General features: G+C 60.1%; 1 protein-coding gene across 1 annotated transcript; it reads right to left on the reverse strand.

The window, feature by feature from the left end:
- Positions 1-7,185: 7,185 nt before the first annotated feature.
- SUV39H1 (SUV39H1 histone lysine methyltransferase) lies at positions 7,186-21,381 on the reverse strand. The gene is made up of 6 exons (XM_074531121.1): positions 21,263-21,381; positions 19,787-19,932; positions 16,751-17,413; positions 14,317-14,463; positions 12,775-12,904; positions 7,186-7,409 (listed from the first exon to the last, which is right to left on the reverse strand). The coding sequence occupies exons 1-6, from the start codon at positions 21,279-21,281 to the stop codon at positions 7,270-7,272; spliced, it is 1,245 nt and encodes a 414-aa protein (XP_074387222.1). The 5' UTR covers positions 21,282-21,381; the 3' UTR covers positions 7,186-7,269.
- Between the last annotated feature and the right edge of the window lie 313 nt (positions 21,382-21,694).

The raw sequence follows: 21,694 nt of genomic DNA on the forward strand, positions 1-21,694 counted from the left end.
CAAAACACCCTCAAAATCCTGTCCAAAATATCCAAAAATCCTGCCAAAACACCACCCAAAATCCTTCCTAAAATCCTGCCCAAAGCACCCCCAAAATCCTTCCAAAAAACCCAGAATCCGGCCCAAAAACTTCCCAAAGTCCTACCCAAAATCCTTCCTGAAATTCTGCCCAAAACACCCCCAAAATCCTGCCCAAAACATCGCAAAATTCTGTCTGAAACACCCCAAAATCCCTGCCCAAAACCCTCCAGAATCCTCCCTAAAATCGTTCCCAAAACACCCCCAAAATCCTTTCCCAAAAAATCCCCAGAATCCGGCCCAAAACCCCAACAAAATCCTACCAAAAATCCTTCCTAAAATTCTGCCCAAAACCCTCCAGAATCCTCCCTAAATCCTTCCCAAAACACCCCCAAAATCCTTCCAAAAAACCCCAGAATCTGGCCCAAAATCTTACCCAAAAAAATTCCTAAAATTCTGCCAAAACCCCCCAAAATGCCCCGAAATCCTTCCAAATACACCCCCAGAATTCTGCCCAAAATCCCACCCAAAACACCCCCAAAATCCTGCCCAAAACATCGCAAAATTCTGTCTGGAACACCCCAAAATCCTGCCCAAAACACCCCCAGAATCCTGCCCAAAATATCCCAAAATCCTGCCCAAAAACACTCCAAAAATCCTGCCAAAAAACCCAGAATCCTGCCAAAACACCCCCAAAATCCTTCCTAAAATCCTGCCCCAAAACCTTCCAGAATCCTTCCTAAAATCCTTCCCAAAACACCCCGAAACTCCTTCCCAAAAACCCCAGAATCCGGCCCAAAACCTCCCAAAGTCCTACCCAAAATACACCCCCAGAATTCTGCCCAAAATCCCACCCAAAACACCCCCAAAATCCTGCCCAAAACATCGCAAAATTCTGTCTGAAACACCCCAGAATCCTGCCCAAAACCACTACAAAATGCTTCCCAAAACACCCTCAAAATCCTGTCCAAAAACACTCCAAAAATCCTGCCAAAACACCCCCAAATCCTTCCTAAAATCCTGCCAAAACACCCCCAAAATCCTTCCTAAAATCCTGCCCCAAAACCCTCCAGAATCCTCCCTAAAATCCTTCCCAAACCCCCCCAAAATCCCACCCAAAACACCCCCAAAATCCTGCCCAAAACATCACAAAATTCTGTCTGAAACACCCCAAAATCCCACCCAAAATATCCCAAAATCCTGCCCCAAAAACACTCCAAAAATCCTGCCAAAACACCCCCAAAATCCTTCTTAAAATCCTGCCCAAAACCTTCCAGAATCCTTCCTAAAATCCTTCCCAAAACACCCCAAAATCCTTCCCAAAAAACCCAGAATCCAGCCCAAAATCCTACCCAAAATTTCCCTCAAATATCCAAAACTCCCCCAAAATTCTCCTCGATCCTCCCGGTCTGGGTGTTGAAATTTGTGTGACCCCAAAACCTTTCCCAAAACCCTCCAGAGCCTCCCCAAAATCCACAGATCCCCCCCCGGGACCACCCTAAAACTGCTCCAGTGGGACCTTCATGCACACCTGGGACCCCCAAAACCCACCAGGAACCCCCAAAACCCACCTGGAACCCCCAAAACCCACCAGGAACCCCCAAAACCCCTTCCAAGACCCCCAAAACCCACCTGGGACCCCCAAAACCCACCTGAGACCCCCAAAACCCCTATCCAAGACCCCTCAAAACCCCACCTGGGACCCCCAAACACACCCTGGAGCCCCCAAAACCTTCCCAAAACTTGTAGACCTGCACAGGTGTTGTCATTGTGTGGCACTCACAGCACACCTGGATCCCCAAAACCCCTTCCAAGACCCCCCAAAAACCCACCTGGAGCCCCCCAAACCCTTCCCAGTGTGACCTTGAACAAGTGCACAGGTGTTGTCATTGTGTGGCACTCACAGCACACCTGGATCCCCAAAAACACACCTGGAGCCCCCAAAGCCCCTTCCAAGACCCCCCAAAACCCACCTGGGACCCCCAAAACCCACCTGGAGCTCCCAACCCCACCTGGAGCCCCAAAACTCCCCTGGAGCCCCCCCAAAACCCTTCCCAGTGTGACCCTGAACAAGTGCACAGGTGTTGTCATTGTGTGGCACAGCACACCTGGATCCCAAAAACACACCTGGATCCCCAAACCCCACCTGGAGCCCCCAAAGCCCCTTCCAAGACCCCCCAAACCCCACCTGGGACCCCCAAAACCCACCTGGAGCCCCCAAAATCACCTGCTCCCCCCCTGAAACCAATCTGGAGCCCCCCAAAATTCCCCCAGCATGGCCTTGGAAGGAAGAACTGCACAGGTGTTGTCATTGCGTGGCACTCACAGCACACCTGGATCCCCAAAAACCCCACCTGGGACCCCCAAACCCACCTGGAGCCCCCCAAAATTCTCCCATCATGGCCTTGGAAGGAAGAACTGCACAGGTGTTGTCTTTGTGTGGCACTCACAGCACACCTGGATCCCCCAAAGCCCCTTCCAAGACCCCCCAAAACTCCACCTGGATCCCCCAAACTCCACCTGGGACCCCCAAAACCTTCCAAAACTTGAAGACCTGCACAGGTGTTGTCATTGCGTGGCACTCACAGCACACCTGGATCCCCAAAAACACACCTGGATCCCCCAAAGCCCCTTCCAAGACCCCCCAAACCCCACCTGGGACCCCCAAACCTCACCTGGAGCCCCCAAAACTCTTCTGGATCCCCAAAATCACCTGCACCCCCCCAAAACCAACCTGGAGCCCCCCAAAACCTTCCCAGTGTGACCTTGAAGAACTGCACAGGTGTTGTCATTGTGTGGCACTCACAGCACACCTGGATCCCCAAAACCCCTTCCAAGACCCCCCAAAACCCACCCTGGATCCCCAAAACCCCACCTGGACCACCCCAAACCCCACCTGGAGCCCCCCAAAACCTTCCCAAAACTTGAAGACCTGCACAGGTGTTGTCATTGTGTGCCACTCACAGCACACCTGGATCCCAAAAACACACCTGGAGCCCCCAAAGCCCCTTCCAAGAGCTCCCAAACCCCACCTGGGACCCCCAAACTCCACCTGGAGCTCCCCAAAACCCACCTGGAGCACCCCAAAATTCTCCCATCATGGCCTTGGAAGAACTGCACAGGTGTTGTCATTGTGTGGCACTCAGAGCACACCTGAGACCCCCCCAAACCCCACCTGGAGCCCCCCAACCCCACCTGGAGCCCCCAAAACCCACCTGGAGCCCCCCAAACCCTTCCCAGTGTAGCCTTGAAGAACTGCACAGGTGTTGTCATTGTGTGGCACTCACAGCACACCTGGAGCCCCAAAAACACACCTGGATCCCCAAAAGCCCCTTCCAGGAGCTCCCAAACCCCACCTGGGACCACCCCAAAACCCCACCTGGACCACCCAAACCTTACCTGGAGCCCCCCAAAACCTTCCAGTGTGACCCTGAACAAGTGCACAGGTGTTGTCATTGTGTGGCACTCACAGCACACCTGAGACCCCCCAAAACCACACCTGGAACCCCCCAAAACTCCACCTGGAGCCCCCCAAACCCCACCTGGAGCCCCCAAAACCCACCTGGGACCACCCAAACCCCACCTGGAGCCCCCCAAAATTCCCCAGCACGGCCTTGGAAGGAAGAACTGCACAGGTGTTGTCATTGCGTGGCACTCACAGCACACCTGGATCCCCAAAAACACACCCTGGAGCCCCCAAAGCCCCTTCCAAGAGCCCCCAAAACCCACCTGGAGCCCCCAAAACCCACCTGGACCCCCCCAAAACCCACCTGGACCCCCCAAAACCCTTTCCAAAACTTGAAGACCTGCACAGGTGTTGTCATTGTGTGCCACTCACAGCACACCTGGATCCCAAAAACCCCACCTGGATCCCCTAAAGCCCCTTCCAAGACCCCCCAAAACCCCACCTGGATTCCCCAAAACCCCCCGGGACCACCCAAACCTCACCTGGAGCCCCCCAAACCCTTCCCAGTGTGACCCTGAATAAGTGCACAGGTGTTGTCATTGTGTGCCACTCACAGCACACCTGAGACCCCCCCCCAAACCACACCTGAGACCCCCCCAAACCACACCTGGAACCCCCAAAACTCCACCTGGATCCCCCAAAGCCCCTTCCAAGACCCCCCAAAAACCCACCTGGAGCCCCCCAAACCCTTCCCAGTGTGACCTTGAACAAGTGCACAGGTGTTGTCATTGTGTGGCACTCACAGCACACCTGAGACCACCCCAAACCCCACCTGAGACCCCCCAAACCACGCCTGGGACCCCCAAACTCCACCTGGAGCCCCCAAACCACACCTGGAGCCCCCCAAAATTCCCCAGCACGGCCTTGGAAGGAAGAACTGCACAGGTGTTGTCATTGTGTGGCACTCACAGCACACCTGGATCCCCCAAAACACACCTGAGACCCCCCAAAACTCCACCTGGGACCCCCCCAAAACCCCACCTGGGACCCCCAAACCTCACCTGGAGCCCCCCAAAACCTTCCCAAAACTTGAAGACCTGCACAGGTGTTGTCATTGCGTGGCACTCAGAGCACACCTGGAGCCCCCCCAACCACACCTGAGACCCCCTCGAACCACACCTGAGACCCCCCAAACCCCACCTGGAACCCCCAAAACCCCACCTGGAACCCCCAAAATTCCCCCAGCACGGCCTTGGAAGGAAGAACTGCACAGGTGGTGTCACTTTGTAGCACTCAGAGCACACCTGGAGCCCCCCCAACCACACCTGAGACCCCCTCGAACCACACCTGGGACCCCCAAACCCCACCTGGAGCCCCCCAAAATTCCCCAGCACGGCCTTGGAAGGAAGAAACTGCACAGGTGTTGTCATTGCGTGGCACTCACAGCACACCTGGATCCCCCCAAAGCCCCCTCCAAGACCCCCAAAACCCACCTGGGACCCCCAAACCCTCACCTGGAGCCCCCCAAAACTTTCCCAAAACTTGAAGACCTGCACAGGTGTTGTCATTGCGTGGCACTCACAGCACACCTGGATCCCCCCAAACCCCACCTGGGACCTCCCAAACCTCACCTGGGACCCCCAAACTCCACCTGGAGCCCCCAAAACCACACCTGGGACCTCCCAAACCTCACCTGGACCCCCCAAACCCTTCCCAGTGTGACCTTGAAGAACTGCACAGGTGTTGTCATTGTGTGGCACTCACAGCACACCTGGATCCCCCCCCAAACCCCACCTGGATCCCCCCAAACCCCACCTGGAGCTCCCAAAACCCCACCTGGAGCCCCCCAAAATTCCCCCAGCACGCCTTGGAAGGAAGAACTGCACAGGTGTTGTCATTGTGTGGCACTCACAGCACCAAAACCCACCTGGGACCACCCCAAACCTCACCTGGAGCCCCCCAAAATTCTCCCATCATGGCCTTGGAAGGAAGAACTGCACAGGTGTTGTCATTGTGTGGCACTCACAGCACACCTGGATCCCCAAAATCCACCTGGATTCCCCAAAGCCCCTTCCAAGACCCCCCAAACCACACCTGGGACCCCCAAACCTCACCTGGAGCCCCCAAAACCTTCCCAGTGTAACCCTGAACAAGTGCACAGGTGTTGTCATTGTGTGGCACTCAGAGCACACCTGGGACCCCCCCAAACCCCACCTGGACCACCCCAAACCCCACCTGGAGCCCCCAAAAACCCACCTGGAGCCCCCCAAACCCTTCCCAGTGTGACCTTGAACAAGTGCACAGGTGTTGTCATTGTGTGGCACTCACAGCACACCTGGATCCCAAAAACACACCTGGATCCCCCAAAACCCACCTGGGACCCCAAAACCACACCTGGAGCCCCCCAAAATTCCCCAGCACGGCCTTGGAAGGAAGAACTGCACAGGTGTTGTCATTGCGTGGCACTCACAGCACACCTGGATCCCCCCCAACCACACCTGAGACCCCCCCAAACCCCACCTGGGACCCCCAAACCCCACCTGGAGCCCCCCAAAGCCCCTTCCAAGACTCCCCCAAACCACACCTGGGACCCCCAAAAACCCACCTGGAGCCCCCAAAACCCACCTGGAGTCCCCAAAACCCCCCGGGACCACCCAAACCTCACCTGGAGCCCCCAAAGCCCCTTCCAAGACCCCCAAAACCCACCTGGAGCACTCAAAACCCCACCTGGATCCCCAAAAACACACCTGGAGCCCCCCAAAATTCCCCAGCACGGCCTTGGAAGGAAGAACTGCACAGGTGTTGTCATTGCGTGGCACTCAGAGCACACCTGGATCCCCAAAAACCCCACCTGGAGCCCCAAAACCTGCTATCCCCAATGTCCCCAATGTCCCCAAACCCCACCTGGAGCCCCCCAAAATTCCCCAGCACGGCCTTGGAAGGAAGAACTGCACAGGTGTTGTCATTGTGTGGCACTCACAGCACACCTGGATCCCAAAAACACACCTGGATCCCCAAAGCCCCTTCCAAGACCCCCCAAAACCCCCCCGGGACCACCCAAACCTCACCTGGACCCCCCCAAACCCTTCCCAGTGTGACCCTGAATAAGTGCACAGGTGTTGTCATTGTGTGCCACTCACAGCACACCTGAGACCCCCCCAAACCCCACCTGGAGCCCCCCAAAATTCCCCCAGCACGGCCTTGGAAGGAAGAACTGCACAGGTGTTGTCATTGCGTGGCACTCACAGCACACCTGGATCCCCAAAATCCACCTGGATTCCCCAAACCCCACCTGGGACCCCCCAAACCCCACCTGGAGCCCCCCAAAACTCCCCCAGCACGGCCTTGGAAGGAAGAACTGCACAGGTGTTGTCATTGTGTGGCACTCACAGCACACCTGGAGCCCCAAAAACCCCACCTGGATCCCCCCAAACCCCACCTGGAGCCCCCCAAACCCCACCTGGGACCCCCAAACTCCACCTGGAGCCCCCAAACCCCACCTGGAGTCCCCCAAAATTCTCCCATCATGGCCTTGGAAGGAAGAACTGCACAGGTGTTGTCATTGCGTGGCACTCACAGCACACCTGGATCCCCAAAAACCCCACCTGGAGCCCCAAAACCTGCTATCCCCAATGTCCCCAATGTCCCCAAACCCCACCTGGAGCCCCCCAAAATTCCCCCAGCACGGCCTTGGAAGGAAGAACTGCACAGGTGTTGTCATTGTGTGGCACTCACAGCACACCTGGATCCCCCCCAAAACCCCACCCGGAGCCCCCCCCCAAAACCCCCCCGCGGGCGGCCGTGGGGGCGTGGCCAAGGTGCGCGGTGGGCGTGGCCCAGGTGTCTCAGAACAGGTACTTGCGGCACGAGGCCGCCCCGCACTTGCACTCGATGCGGCCGCGGGCGCGGGGGGAGCCCCCCAGGGACCCCCCCACCAGGCCGAAGTTGGAGTCCATGCGGGTGCTCTCGGCGTCCACGGGGTCCACTGCGGGCAGGGGAGGGAAAGGTGCGCTCAGACACACCTGGGCACGGGCAGGTACGGCCAGGAAACAGCAGGGTGGGGGCAGGAACCCCCCAGGTGTGGCCAGGACCCACCCAGGTGTGACCAGGACCTACCCAGGTGTGACCAGAACCCACCCAGGTGTGACCAGGAGCTACCCAGGTAGAGCCTGGAACCCCTCAGGTAGGACCAGGACCCACCCAGGTGTGACCAGGACCCATCCAGGTGTGACCAGAACCTACCCAGGTAGAGCCTGGAACCCCTCAGGTGTGGCCAGGAACCCCCAGGTGTGACCAGGACCTACCCAGGTGTGACCCTGACCACCCCAGGTGTGACCCTGACCACTCCAGGTGTGGCCAGAACCCACTCAGGTGTGACCAGAACACACCCAGGTGTGACCAGGACCTACCCAGGTAGAGCCTGGAACCCCCCAGGTGTGGCCAGAACCCTCAGGTGTGACCCTAACTCCCCCAGGTGTGACCAGGAACCCCCAGGTGTGCCCAGAACCCCCCAGGTGGGGTCAGGAACCCCCCAGGTGTGACCAGAACCCACCCAGGTGTGACCAGGAACCCCCAGGTGTGACCCTGACTCCCCCAGGTGTGACCAGGACCCACCCAGGTACAGCCTGGAACCCCCCAGGTGTGGCCAGGAACCCCCAGGTGTGGCCAGAACCTACCCAGGTGTGACCCTGACTCCCCAGGTGTGCCCAGGACCCACCCAGGTGTGACCAGAACCCTCAGGTGTGACCAGAACCCACCCAGGTAGAGCCTGGAACCCCCCAGGTGTGACCAGGAACCCACCCAGGTGTGGCCAGGAACCCCCCAGGTGTGACCAGGAACCCCCAGGTGTGACCCTGACTCCCCCAGGTGTGCCCAGGACCTACCCAGGTAGAGCCTGGAACCCCCAGGTGTGACCCTGACCACCCCAGGTGTGGCCAGAACACACCCAGGTGTGGCCAGAACCCCCAGGTGTGGCCAGAACCCCCAGGTGTGACCAGAACCCACCAGGTGTGCCCAGCACCTACCCAGGTGTGACCAGAACCCACCCCAGGTGTGCCCAGGACCCACCCAGGTGTGACCAGAACCCACCCAGGTGTGACCAGGACCTACCCAGGTGTGGCCCTGACTCCTCCCCCAACCCCACAGTGCAGGGTGGGCTGAGGGGAGGGAGCTCTGTGCAAGACAGGTGTGTGACAGGTGTGTGACACAGACAGGTGTGACAGGTGTGTGACATGGACAGGTGTGTCAGGTACAGATGTGACCATAGCGAGGTGTGACAGGTGTGTGACATGTGACAGGTGTGTTACAAGTGTGACAGGTACAGGTGTGTGCCAGGTGTGCCAGGTACCGTGCATGTTGTAGTCGAAGGTGAGCTCCTCCCCGGCCCGGATGGGCCTGAGGGCAGGGACAGGTGTGTGACAGGTACAGGTGTGTGTCAGGTGTGCCAGGTACAGGTGTGTGATATGGATAGGTGTGACAGGTACAGGTGTGTGTCAGGTATGACAGGTACAGGTGTGTGATATGGATAGGTGTGCCAGGTACAGGTGTGTGCCAGGTGTGTGCCAGGTACCGTGCATGTTGCAGTCGAAGGTGAGCTCCTCGCCGGCCTGGATAGACCTGAGGGCAGGTACAGGTGTGTGATATGGATAGGTGTGACAGGTACAGGTGTGACAGGTACAGGTGTGTGATATGGATAGGTGTGACAGGTACAGGTGTGACAGGTACAGGTGTGTGCCAGGTGTGTGCCAGGTACAGGTGTGTGATATGGATAGGTGTGACAGGTACAGGTGTGTGCCAGGTATGACAGGTACAGGTATGTGATATGGATAGGTGTGCCAGGTACAGGTGTGTGCCAGGTGTGCCAGGTACCGTGCATGTTGTAGTCGAAGGTGAGCTCCTCCCCGGCGCGGATGGGCCTGAGGGCAGGGACAGGTGTGTGCCAGGTGTGTGCCAGGTACAGGTGTGTGCCAGGTACAGGTGTGTGTCAGGTACAGGTGTGTGTCAGGTGTGCCAGGTGTGTGCCAGGTAAGAACAGGTGTGCCAGGTACCGTGCATGTTGTAGTCGAAGGTGAGCTCCTCCCCCGCGTGGATGGGCCTGGGGGGCAGGTACAGGTGTGTGATATGGACACATACAGGTGTGTGCCAGGTACAGGTGTGTGCCAGGTGTGTGCCAGGTACAGGTGTGTGCCAGGTGTGCCAGGTGTGTAACAGGTAAGAACAGGTGTGCCAGGTACCGTGCATGTTGTAGTCGAAGGTGAGCTCCTCCCCGGCATGGATGGGCCTGGGGGGCAGGTACAGGTGTGTGCCAGGTGTGCCAGGTGTGTAACAGGTAAGAACAGGTGTGCCAGGTACCGTGCATGTTGTAGTCGAAGGTGAGCTCCTCCCCGGCATGGATGGGCCTGGGGGGCAGGTACAGGTGTGTGATATGGACACATACAGGTGTGTGCTAGGTACAGGTGTGTGCCAGGTGTGACAGATACAGGTGTGACAGGTACAGGTGTGTGTCAGGTACCATGCATGTTGTAGTCGAAGGTGAGCTCCTTGCCAGCCCGGATGGGCCTTAGAGGCAGGTACAGGTGTGTGATATGGACACATACAGGTGTGTGCCAGGTGTGTGCCAGGTACAGGTGTGTGATACGGATAGGTGTGACAGGTACAGGTGTGTGCCAGGTACCGTGCATGTTGTAGTCGAAGGTGAGCTCCTCCCTGGCACTGATGGGCCTGAGGGCAGGTACAGGTGTGTGACAGGTGTGTGACAGGTGTGTGACAGGTGTGTAACAGGTAAGAACAGGTGTGCCAGGTACCGTGCATGTTGTAGTCGAAGGTGAGCTCCTCCCCGGCCCAGATAGGCCTGAGGGCAGGGACAGGTGTGTGATATGGACACATACAGGTGTGTGCCAGGTACAGGTGTGACAAGTACAGGTGTGTGCCAGGTGTGTGCCAGGTAAGAACAGGTGTGCCAGGTACCGTGCATGTTGTAGTCGAAGGTGAGCTCCTCGCCGGCGCGGATGGGCCTGAGGGCAGGTACAAGTGTGTGATATGGACACATACAGGTGTGTGCCAGGTGTGTGCCAGGTACAGGTGTGTGATATGGATAGGTGTGACAGGTACAGGTGTGTGTCAGGTGTGACAGGTACAGGTGTGTGCCAGGTACCGTGCATGTTACAGTCGAAGGTGAGCTCCTCCTCGGCGCTGATGGGCCTGAGGGCAGGTACAGGTGTGTGATATGGACACATACAGGTGTGTGACAGGTACAGGTGTGTGCCAGGTACGGGTGTGTGCCAGGTACGGGTGTGTGCCAGGTGTGTGCCAGGTACAGGTGTGTGTCAGGTGTGACAGGTGTGTAACAGGTAAGAACAGGTGTGCCAGGTACCGTGCATGTTGTAGTCAAAGGTGAGCTCCTCACTGGCCCGGATGGGCCTGGGGAGCAGGTACAGGTGTGTGATATGGACACATACAGGTGTGTGACAGGTACAGGTGTGTGCCAGGTGTGCCAGTTACAGGTGTGTGATATGGATAGGTGTGCCAGGTACAGGTGTGTGCCAGGTGTGTGCCAGGTACCGTGCATGTTGTAGTCGAAGGTGAGCTCCTCCCCGGCACAGATGGGTCTCAGGGCAGGTACAAGTGTGTGATATGGACACATACAGGTGTGTGCCAGGTATGACAGGTACAGGTGTGTGATATGGATAGGTGTGCCAGGTACAGGTGTGACAGGTACAGGTGTGTGACAGGTGTGCCAGGTACAGGTGTGTGTCAGGTGTGACAGGTACAGGAGTGTGCCAGGTGTGAGCCAGGTACCGTGCATGTTGTAGTCGAAGGTGAGCTCCTCCCCGGCGCGGATGGGCCTGAGGGCAGGGACAGGTGTGTGCCAGGTACAGGTGTGTGTCAGGTGTGACAGGTGTGTAACAGGTAAGAACAGGTGAGCCAGGTACCGTGCATGTTGTAGTCGAAGGTGAGCTCCTCGCCGGCCCAGATAGGCCTGAGGGCAGGTACAGGTGTGTGATATGGACACATACAGGTGTGTGCCAGGTGTGTGCCAGGTACAGGTGTGTGTCAGGTGTGCCAGGTGTGTAACAGGTAAGAACAGGTGTGTGCCAGGTACCGTGCATGTTGTAGTCGAAGGTGAGCTCCTCGCCAGCCTGAATAGGCCTGAGGGCAGGGACAGGTGTGTGATATGGACACATACAGGTGTGTGCCAGGTACAGGTGTGTGCCAGGTACAGGTGTGTGACATGGATAGGTGTGACAAGTACAGGTGTGACAGGTGTGTGACAGGTAAGAACAGGTGTGCCAGGTACCGTGCATGTTGTAGTCGAAGGTGAGCTCCTCCCCGGCATGGATGGGCCTGGGGGGCAGGTACAGGTGTGTGATATGGATAGGTGTGACAGGTACAGGTGTGCCAGGTGTGTAACAGGTAAGAACAGGTGTGCCAGGTACCGTGCATGTTGTAGTCGAAGGTGAGCTCCTCCCTGGCACTGATGGGCCTGAGGGCAGGTACAGGTGTGTGATATGGACACGTACAGGTGTGTGCCAGGTGTGTGCCAGGTACAGGTATGTGATATGGATAGGTGTGACAGGTACAGGTGTGTGCCAGGTGTGTGCCAGGTACAGGTGTGTGACAGGTGTGTGCCAGGTGTGTGCCAGGTAAGAACAGGTGTGCCAGGTACCGTGCATGTTGTAGTCAAAGGTGAGCTCCTCCCCGGCACGGATAGGCCTTAGAGGCAGGTACAGGTGTGTGATATGGACACATACAGGTGTGTGACAGGTGTGTGACAGGTACAGGTGTGTGCCAGGTACAGGTATGCCAGGTAAGGACAGGTACCGTGCATGTTGTAGTCGAATGTGAGCTCTTCGCTGGCGCGGATGGGCCTGAGGGCAGGGACAGATGTGTGCCAGGTGTGTGCCAGGTACAGGTGTGTGATATGGATAGGTGTGACAGGTACAGGTGTGTGCCAGGTGTGTGCCAGGTACCGTGCATGTTGTAGTCGAAGGTAAGCTCCTCCCCAGCATGGACGGGCCTGAGGGCAGGTACAGGTGTGTGTCAGGTGTGTGCCAGGTGTGTGACAGGTAAGAACAGGTGTGCCAGGTACCGTGCATGTTGTAGTCGAAGGTGAGCTCCTCGCTGGCCCGGATAGGCCTGAGGGCAGGGACAGGTGTGTGACAGGTGTGACAGGTGTGTGACAGGTAAGAACAGGTGTGCCAGGTACCGTGCATGTTGTAGTCGAAGGTGAGCTCCTCGCCGGCGCGGATGGGCCGGGGGGGCAGGTACAGGTGTGTGATATGGACACATACAGGTGTGTGATATGGATAGGTGTGACAGGTACAGGTGTGTGCCAGGTGTGTGCCAGGTACCGTGCATGTTGTAGTCGAAGGTGAGCTCCTCGCCGGCGCGGATGGGCCGGGTGGCGAACAGGGCGATGCGCGGCAGCCGCTGGTCCAGGTTCTCGATGAACACGTTGTACACCTGCAGGTTGGGGTCACACTGCCCCGCCCCCCCAGGTGAGACACACCTGGCACGTGAGCCACGCCCCCCAGGTGAGACACACCTGGCACATGAGCCACGCCCCCCCAGGTGAGACACACCTGGCACGTGAGCCACGCCCCCCCAGGTGAGCCCCGCCCCCCAGGTGAGACACACCTGGCATGTGAGCCACGCCCCCCAGGTGAGCCCCGCCCCCAGGTGAGCCACACCTGGCACGTGAGCCCCGCCCCCAGGTGAGACACGCCCCCCCAGGTGAGACACACCCACAGCTGGAGGGAAAAGGTGCTGGAAGCTCCACCCACAAGGCAGGTAAGGCCACACCTCTAAACAGGTAAAGGCCCAGCTGTGGGCAGATAAACCACACCTGTGCCTGGGTAAACTCACCCAAGCCCAGGTAAACCACACCTGTGCCCAGGTAAACCCCCCCAAGCCCAGGTAAACCACACCTGTGCCCAGGTAAACCACACCTGTGCCCAGGTAAACCCCCCCCAAGCCCAGGTAAACCACACCAGTGGGCAGGTAAACCACACCTGTGGGCAGGTAAACCACACCTGTGGCCAGGTAAACCCCCCCAAGCCCAGGTAAGCCCACACCTGTGCCCAGGTAAACCACACCTGTGGCCAGGTAAACCACACCTGTGGCCAGGTAAACCCCCCAAGCCCAGGTAAACCACACCTGTGCCCAGGTAAACCACACCTGTGCCCAGGTAAACCCCCCCAGGCCCAGGTAAACCACACCTGTGCCCAGGTAAACCCCCCCCAAGCCCAGGTAAACCACACCTGTGCCCAGGTAACTCCCCCAAGCCCAGGTGAGCCCACACCTGTGGGCAGGTAAACCACACCTGTGCCCAGGTAAATCCCCTCAAACCCAGATAAACCACACCTGTGGCCAGGTAAACCCCCCCAAACCCAGGTAAACCACACCGGTGGGCAGGTAAACCACACCTGTGCCCAGGTAAACCCACACCGGTGGGCAGGTAAACCACACCTGTGGCCAGGTAAACCCCCCCCAAGACCAGGTAAGCCCACACTGGTGGGCAGGTAAACCACACCTGTGGGCAGGTAAACCCCCCCAAGCCCAGGTAAACCACACCTGTGCCCAGGTAAACCCCCCTCCCCAAACCCAGGTAAACCACACCTGTGGGCAGGTAAACCCCCCCAAGCCCAGGTAAACCCCCCCAAGCCCAGGTGAGCCCACACCTGTGCCCAGGTAAACCACACCAGTGCCCAGGTAAACCCCCCCAAGCCCAGGTAAACCACACCTGTGCCCAGGTAAACCACACCTGTGCCCAGGTAAACCCCCCCCAAGCCCAGGTGAGCCCACACCTGTGCCCAGGTAAACCCCCCCAAGCCCAGGTAAACCCCCCCAAGCCCAGGTGAGCCCACACCTGTGCCCAGGTGAGCCTCACTCACGCTGTGGTTGACGAAGTGCGAGATGTTGCCGTAGTGGGCGGCGTCCACGGTGTACACGTCCTCCACGTAGTCCAGGTCGAACAGGTACGTGGCGCCCTGGCGGTCGTACACCTGTCCCCGGCGCTCCGCCTCCTCCGAGGTGATGATCTGGGGCGGGGACACACCTGTCACACACCTGGGCACACCTGTCACACACCTGGGCACACCTGTACCACACCTGGCACACACCTGGGGCATACCTGGACCCATCCCCACACACCTGGGGCACACCAGAACCACCCCCCACACACCTGGGCACACCTGGACCCATCCCCACACACCTGGGGCACACCAGAACCCCCACACACACAACTGGGCACATCTCTACCACACCTGGCACACACCTGGGCACACCTGGACCCATCCCCACACACCTGGGGCACACCAGAACCACCCCCCACACACCTGGGCACACCTGTCACACACCTGTCATACCACCCTACACAGCTCTACTGCCTCACACCTGCACCATGTCACACCTGGGGCACACCTGGACCCATCCCCACACACCTGAGCACACCTGTCACACACCTGGGGCACACCAGAACCCCCTACACACCTGGGCACACCTGGCACACACCTGGGGCACATCTGTACCACACCTGGCACACACCTGTCATACACCTGAACCACCCTACACACCTGCACCATATCACAGCTGGGCACACCTGCACCCATCTCCACACACCTGGGCACATCTGTACCACACCTGGCACACACCTGGGGCACACCAGAACCCCCCACACACCTGGGCACATCTGCACCACACCTGGCACACAACTGTCACACACCTGTCATACACCTGAACCACCCTACACACCTGCACCATGTCACACCTGGGCACACCTGCACCCATCCCCACACACCTGGGCACACCTGTCACACACCTGGGGCACACCTGAACCATCCCACACACCTGGGCACATCTGTACCACACCTGTCAGACACCTGAACCACCCTACACACCTCTACTGCCTCACACTTGCACCATGTCACACCTGGGGCACACCTGAACCACCCCACACAGTGGGAGCACACCCGAACCGTGTCACACCTGTCCCACACCTGAGATCACTCCATGACGAAGGAGTTCTTGCGGATGCGCTGCAGCGTGCGCACGCCCCAGCCCTGTCACACACACACACACCTGGGCTGTGTCACACACACCTATATCACACCTGGGCTGTGTAACACACACCAGTACAGTGTCACACACACCTGTACTGTGTAACACACACCTGTACAGTGTCACACACACCTGTATCACACCTGTACTGTGTCACACACACCTGTGCTATGTCACACACACCTGTACAGTGTCACACACACCTGGGCTGTGTCACACACACCTGTATCACACCTGGACTGTGTCACACACACCTGTACAGTGTCACACACACCTGTACAGTACCACACCTGTCCCACACCTGTCGTGCTCACCTCTCCCACGTACTCCATGACGAAGGAGTTCTTGCGGATGCGCTGCAGCGTGCGCACGCCCCAGCCCTGTCACACACACACACACACACACCTGTACAGTGTCACACACACCTGTATCACACCTGGGCTGTAACACACACCTGTACTGTGTCACACACACACACCTGGGCTGTGTCACACACACCTGTATCACACCTGGGCTGTGTCACACACACCTGTACAGTGTCACACACACCTGCATCACACCTGGGCTGTGTCACACACACCTGTACTGTGTCACACACACACCTGTATCACACCTGTACTGTGTAACACACACCTGTACAGTGTCACACACACCTGTATCACACCTGGGCTATGTCACACACACCTGTACTCTCACACACACACACACACACCTGGGCTGTGTAACACACACCTGTATCACACCTGGGCTGTGTCACACACACCTGTACTGTGTAACACACACCTGGGCTGTGTCATACACACCTGTATCACACCTGGGCTGTGTCACACACACCTGGGCTGTGTCACACACACACACACCTGGGCTGTGTCACACACACCTGTATCACACCTGTACTGTGTAACACACACACACACACCTGGGCTGTGTCACACACACCGGTACAGTGTCACACACACCTGGGCTGTGTCACACACACCTGGGCTGTGTCACACACACCTGTCCCACCACCTGTCGCTCTCACCTCTCCCACGTACTCCATGACGAAGGAGTTCTTGCGGATGCGCTGCAGCGTGCGCATGCCCCAGCCCTGTCACACACACACACAGACACACACACACACCTGGGCTGTGTCACACACACCTGTATCACACCTGGGCTGTGTCACACACACCTGTACAGTGTCACACACACCAGTACAGCGTCACACACACCTGTGCTGTGTCACACACAGCTATATCACACCTGTCCCACACCTGTCGCGCTCACCTCTCCCACGTACTCCATGACGAAGGAGTTCTTGCGGATGCGCTGCAGCGTGCGCACGCCCCAGCCGCGCCCGTCGCCGGTGCGGAAGATGCACAGGTCGTAGCGGATGCCGCGCTGCACCACGCGGTTGGGGCACTCGGCGCCGCAGCGGCAGCGCGAGTTGCACTCGTAGATGGGCAGCCCCGCCCGGATGCGCACCTGCCCGGCCTCGTTGTAGGCGAACCTGTTGCGCGAGGCGCCCGGGCAGCAGCCGCCGGCCAGCGTGGCCTCGGCCAGGCAGTCCTGGCACTCGCAGCCGGCCGCCACGGGCGTCAGCGCCACGCCGGCGCCCACCTTGTACTCGTTGACGTAGACGAAGTCGCGCGGGGGCCCGTGCAGGTCCACGTCGTTCTCCACGGCGATGCGGCCGCGGTGGCTGCGCGTGAGGTTCAGGTGGCGCTCCCAGCGCCGCAGCGCCCGCCGCTGCTCCGCCTTCTGCGCCAGGTAGGACACGGCACGGGCGGGCAGCCCGCGGGGTCCAGGCCGAACCGGCCCGCCCGGGGCCCGCGCCAGGTCGGCGTGCAGCTGCTGCAGCAGCCCCCGGCAGCGCAGGTTGCGGCGCGGCTCCCAGGTGTTGGCAGAGGAGGGGTAACCGCGCCACTTGACCAGGTAGAACTCCTCGTCCTGTGGTGGGGGGTGGGGGGAGAATGGGGGGTTAGGGGGGGTTTGGGGTATGGGGGTGGGCGGTGGGGATGCCTATGGGGGTTCAGAAGGTTCTGGAGTGACCCCAATGTCCGGAGATTCCTGGGGTTTCATAAGGTCAGGGGGGTCCTGGAGTGACCCCAATGTCCAGAGATTCCTGGGGTCTCAAAAGGTCTGGGGGGTCCTGGAGTGACCCCAATGTCCGGAGATTCCTGGGGTCTCATAAGGTCTGGGGGGTCCTGGAGTGACCCCAGTGTGGGGGTCCTGTAGGGCCTAATAGGGTCAGGGGGGTCCTGGAGTGACCCCAATGTCCAGAGACTCCTGGGGTCTCATAAGGTCTGGGGGGTCCTGGAGTGACCCCAATGTCCAGAAACTCCTGGGGTCTCATAAGGTCAGGGGGGTCCTGGAGTGACCCCAATATGGGGGTCCTGTAGGGCCTAATAGGGTCAGGGGGGTCCCCAATGTCTGGAGAGCCTTTGGGGTCTCACAGGGTCAGGAGGGACCCAGGAACGTGGGGGATGCTGGGGGTCTCAAAAGGTCTGGGGGGTCCTGGAGTGACCCCAGTGTGGGGAAACCTTTGGGGTCTCACAGGGTCAGGGGGGTCCTGGAGTGACCCCAATGTGGGGGTCCTGTAGGGCCTAATAGGGTCAGGGGGGTCCTGGAGTGACCCCAATGTCCGGAGATTCCTGGGGTCTCATAAGGTCTGGGGGGTCCTGGAGTGACCCCAATGTGGGGATCCCTTGGGGTCTCGCAGGGTCAGGGGGGTCCTGGAGTGACCCCAATGTCCAGAGGTTCTGTGGGGTCTCACAAGTTCAGGAGGGACACAGGAATCTGGGGGAGTTCAGGGTTTGGGGCACCCAGGGGTCTGGGGCATTCTGGAGAGACCCCAATTTGGGGGGTCCTTTGGGGTCTCACAGGGTCAGGAGGGACCCAGGAACGTGGGGGATGCTGGGGGTCTCAAAAGGTCTGGGGGGTCCTGGAGTGACCCCAATGTCCAGAGATTCCTGGGATCTCATAAGGTCAGGGGGGTCCTGGACTGACCCCAATGTGGGGGTCCTGTAGGGCCTAAGAGGGTCAGGGGGGTCCTGGAGTGACCCCAATGTCCAGAGATTCCTGGGGTCTCATAAGGTCAGGGGGGTCCTGGAGTGACCCCAATGTGGGGGTCCCTTTGGGGTCTCGCAGGGTCAGGGGGGTCCTGGAGTGACCCCAATGTCCAGAGGTTCTGTGGGGTCTCATAAGTTCAGGAGGGACACAGGAATCTGGGGGAGTTCAGGGTTTGGGGGCACCCAGGGGTCTCATGGGGTCAGGGGGGGGTCCCAGAGTGACCCCAATGTCCAGAGACCCTTTGGGGCCCAACAGGGTCAGAAGTTCTTGAGGGGTCACTTCCCAGTTTGGGGGTCCCGGGTGAGTTCCCGGTGTCTGTGGGGTCCCAGTTTGGGGGTCCCAGTTTGGGGGGGGTCCTGCTCTCCGTGGGGATCCCAGTTTGGGGGGTCCTGGGTGAGTTTCTGGTGTCTGTGGGGTCCCGGTTTGGGGGTCCCGCTGTCTGGGGGGTCCTGGTTTGGGGATCCCGGTTAACGGGGCCCAGTTTAGGGGGCCCAGTTCGGGGGTCCCAGTTTGAGGGTCCCGGTTCGGGGGTCCCGGTTTAAGGGGCCCAGTTTGGGGGTCCCGGTTCGGGGGTCCCGGTTTAGGGGTCCCGGTTCGGGGGTCCCGGTTTAGGGGGCCCAGTTTGGGGGTCCCGGCTCGGGGGTCCCGGTTTAAGGGGCCCAGTTTGGGGGTCCCGGTTCGGGAGTCCCGGTTTAGAGGGCCCAGTTTGGGGGTCCCGGTTTAAGGGGCCCAGTTTGGGGGTCCCGGTTCGGGGGTCCCGGTTCGGGGGTCCCGGTTTAGGGGGCCCAGTTTGGGGGTCCCGGTTCGGGGGTCCCGGTTTAGGGGGCCCAGTTTGGGGGTCCTGGTTTAGGGTGCCCAGTTTGGGGGTCCCGGTTTGGGGGTCCCGGTTTAGGGGGCCCCGGTTTAAGGGGCCCAGTTTGAGGGTCCCGGTTTGGGAGTCCCGGTTCGGGGGTCCCAGTTTAGGGGGCCCAGTTTGGGGGTCCTGGTTTGGGGATCCCGGTTTGGGGGTCCTTCTGTCTGGGGGTCCTGATTCGGGGGTCCCGGTTTAAGGGGCCCAGTTTGGGGGTCCTGCTGTCTGGGGGGTCCCGGTGTGGGGGTCCCGGTTTAGGGGGCCCAGTTTGAGGGTCCCGGTTCGGGGATCCCGGTTAGGGGGCCCAGTTTGGGGGTCCCGGTTCGGGGGTCCCGGTTTAGGGGGCCCAGTTTGAGGGTCCCGGTTTAAGGGGCCCAGTTTGGGGGTCCCGCGGCGCTCACCCGCACTCGCCGGTAGTCGCACAGCAGCTCCACCTCGAAGTCGGCGAGGTTGCGGCGGGTGACGCCGAGGGCGCGGCACCGCAGGCGCTGCAGCCGGCACAGCTCCTGCAGCTGCGACCACGGCGACAGGCAGCACACGGAGCACTCTGCGGATTGTCACCGACGGTGGGGACAACGTGAGGGGACAGGTGACACCACAGACCCCCAGCTCCCCTCACACAGCCCCCACCCCGGGCCCGCCCTGCCCAGCTCGGCCCAGCCCGCACCGCTCGCTCTGTCGCGACAGGCACCACATGGAAAACCCTGCGGGTGTCACCGAAGGGTAGAGACACACCGGGGGACAACGTGAGGGGACAGGTGACACCACAGACCCCCCCCGGGCCCGCCCTGCCCAGCCCAGCCCGCACCGCTCGCTCTGTCGCGACAGGCACCACATGGAAAACCCTGCGGGTGTCACCGAAGGCTAGGGACACACCAGGAGACAACGTGAGGGGACAAGTGTCACCACAGACCTCCCCTGGGCCCGCCCTGCCCTGCCCAGCCCGCACCGCTCGCTCTGTCGCGACATGGAGCACATGGAGCACTCTGGGGATGTCACCGAAGGGTAGAGACACACCGGGGGACAACGTGAGGGGACAGGTGACACCACAGACCTCCCTGGGCCCGCCCTGCCCTGCCCAGCCCGCACCGCTCGCTCTGTCGCGACAGGCACCACATGGAAAACCTTGCGGGTGTCACCGAAGGCTAAGGACACACCGGGAGACAACGTGAGGGGACAAGTGTCACCACAGACCTCCCCTGGGCCCGCCCTGCCTTCTCCTTCCCTGCCCTGCCCAGCCCGCACCGCTCTGCTCTGTCGCGACAGGCAGCACACGGAGCACTCTGCGGATTGTCACCGGGGGAGGGGACAGACCGAGGGACAACGTGAGGGGACAGGTGACACCACAGACCCCCCCGGGCCAGCCCTGCCCAGCCCAGCCCAGCCCACACCGCTGGCTCTGTCGCGACAGACACCACATGGAAAACCCTGGGCGTGTCACCGCTGGGAGGGGACACACCAAGGCGGGGGCCGTGAAGGGACAGGTGACACCAAATCCCCCTCTCACCTCACACAGCCGCCCCCCTCAGCCCGCCCTGCCCTGCCCTGCCCAGCCCAGCCCAGCCCAGCCCACACCGCTCGCTCTGTCGCGACCACACGACAGCGACAACACGGGGCACTCCGGGGGGTGGACACCAGGTGGGTGAGGGGACACTGAGGGGGAGAATTTGGGGACAGGACAGCGCCCCCCCCTTTCCCTCACACGCTCCCCGCCCCCCCCTCAGAGCGTTCCCGCCACTTTTCCCCCCCCCCGTCCCCTCAGGCGCCAACGGCCGCGCGCGGGAAGCGGCGCCGTCCCCTCAGAGCGCCCCCCCCCGCCCCTGATTTCCCCCTCATGCTCCTTCGGAGACCCCTCGGGCCCGCCCCGCTCACGCCACCTTTTAAATTTTCCGCCATTTTCAGCCGCCGCCGCTTTTTTTTTGTCTTTTTCCGCCTTTTCCCTTTTTTTCTCTGGCGCCGCTTCCGCCCGGCGGGCAGAGCGAGGGGCGGGGCTTCCTCCGCCCGCGCCCAGCGCCTATTGGCTGAACCCGAAGCTGATTTGCATACTGACAGCTGGCTGCCTGCCTTCCATTGGCTGGCGCCGTGATTTATTTGCATACTGACAGCTACCCGCCCGTCCTCTATTGGCCGCCGCGCTGCTTCATTTGCATAATATCTGATCCCGCCATTGGTGGTCTGGTCTGTAAATTTGCATATCCCTCCCAGCAGCGCCCGCGAGGCCTCATTTACATACTGGCGCGAATTGACAGATTTCCATTGGCCGCGGCTCTGCCTGATTTGCATACCGCTCCCAGCATCCCCGCGCACGC

Source organism: Zonotrichia albicollis, chromosome 34 (assembly GCF_047830755.1).
Source record: "Zonotrichia albicollis isolate bZonAlb1 chromosome 34, bZonAlb1.hap1, whole genome shotgun sequence".
NCBI lineage: Eukaryota > Metazoa > Chordata > Aves > Passeriformes > Passerellidae > Zonotrichia > Zonotrichia albicollis.

Bases quoted from the DNA above. Each gene is read 5' to 3' on its own strand.
- SUV39H1 (XM_074531121.1), bottom strand. The intron at 12,905-14,316 runs GTGAGTGAGGCT...GGGGCGGGGCAG, and splicing joins CGCACTTCGTCAACCACAGC to TGTGACCCCAACCTGCAGGT. The intron at 7,410-12,774 runs GTACCTGGCACA...CCCTGCCCGCAG, and splicing joins CTTCGACTACAACATGCACG to TGGACCCCGTGGACGCCGAG.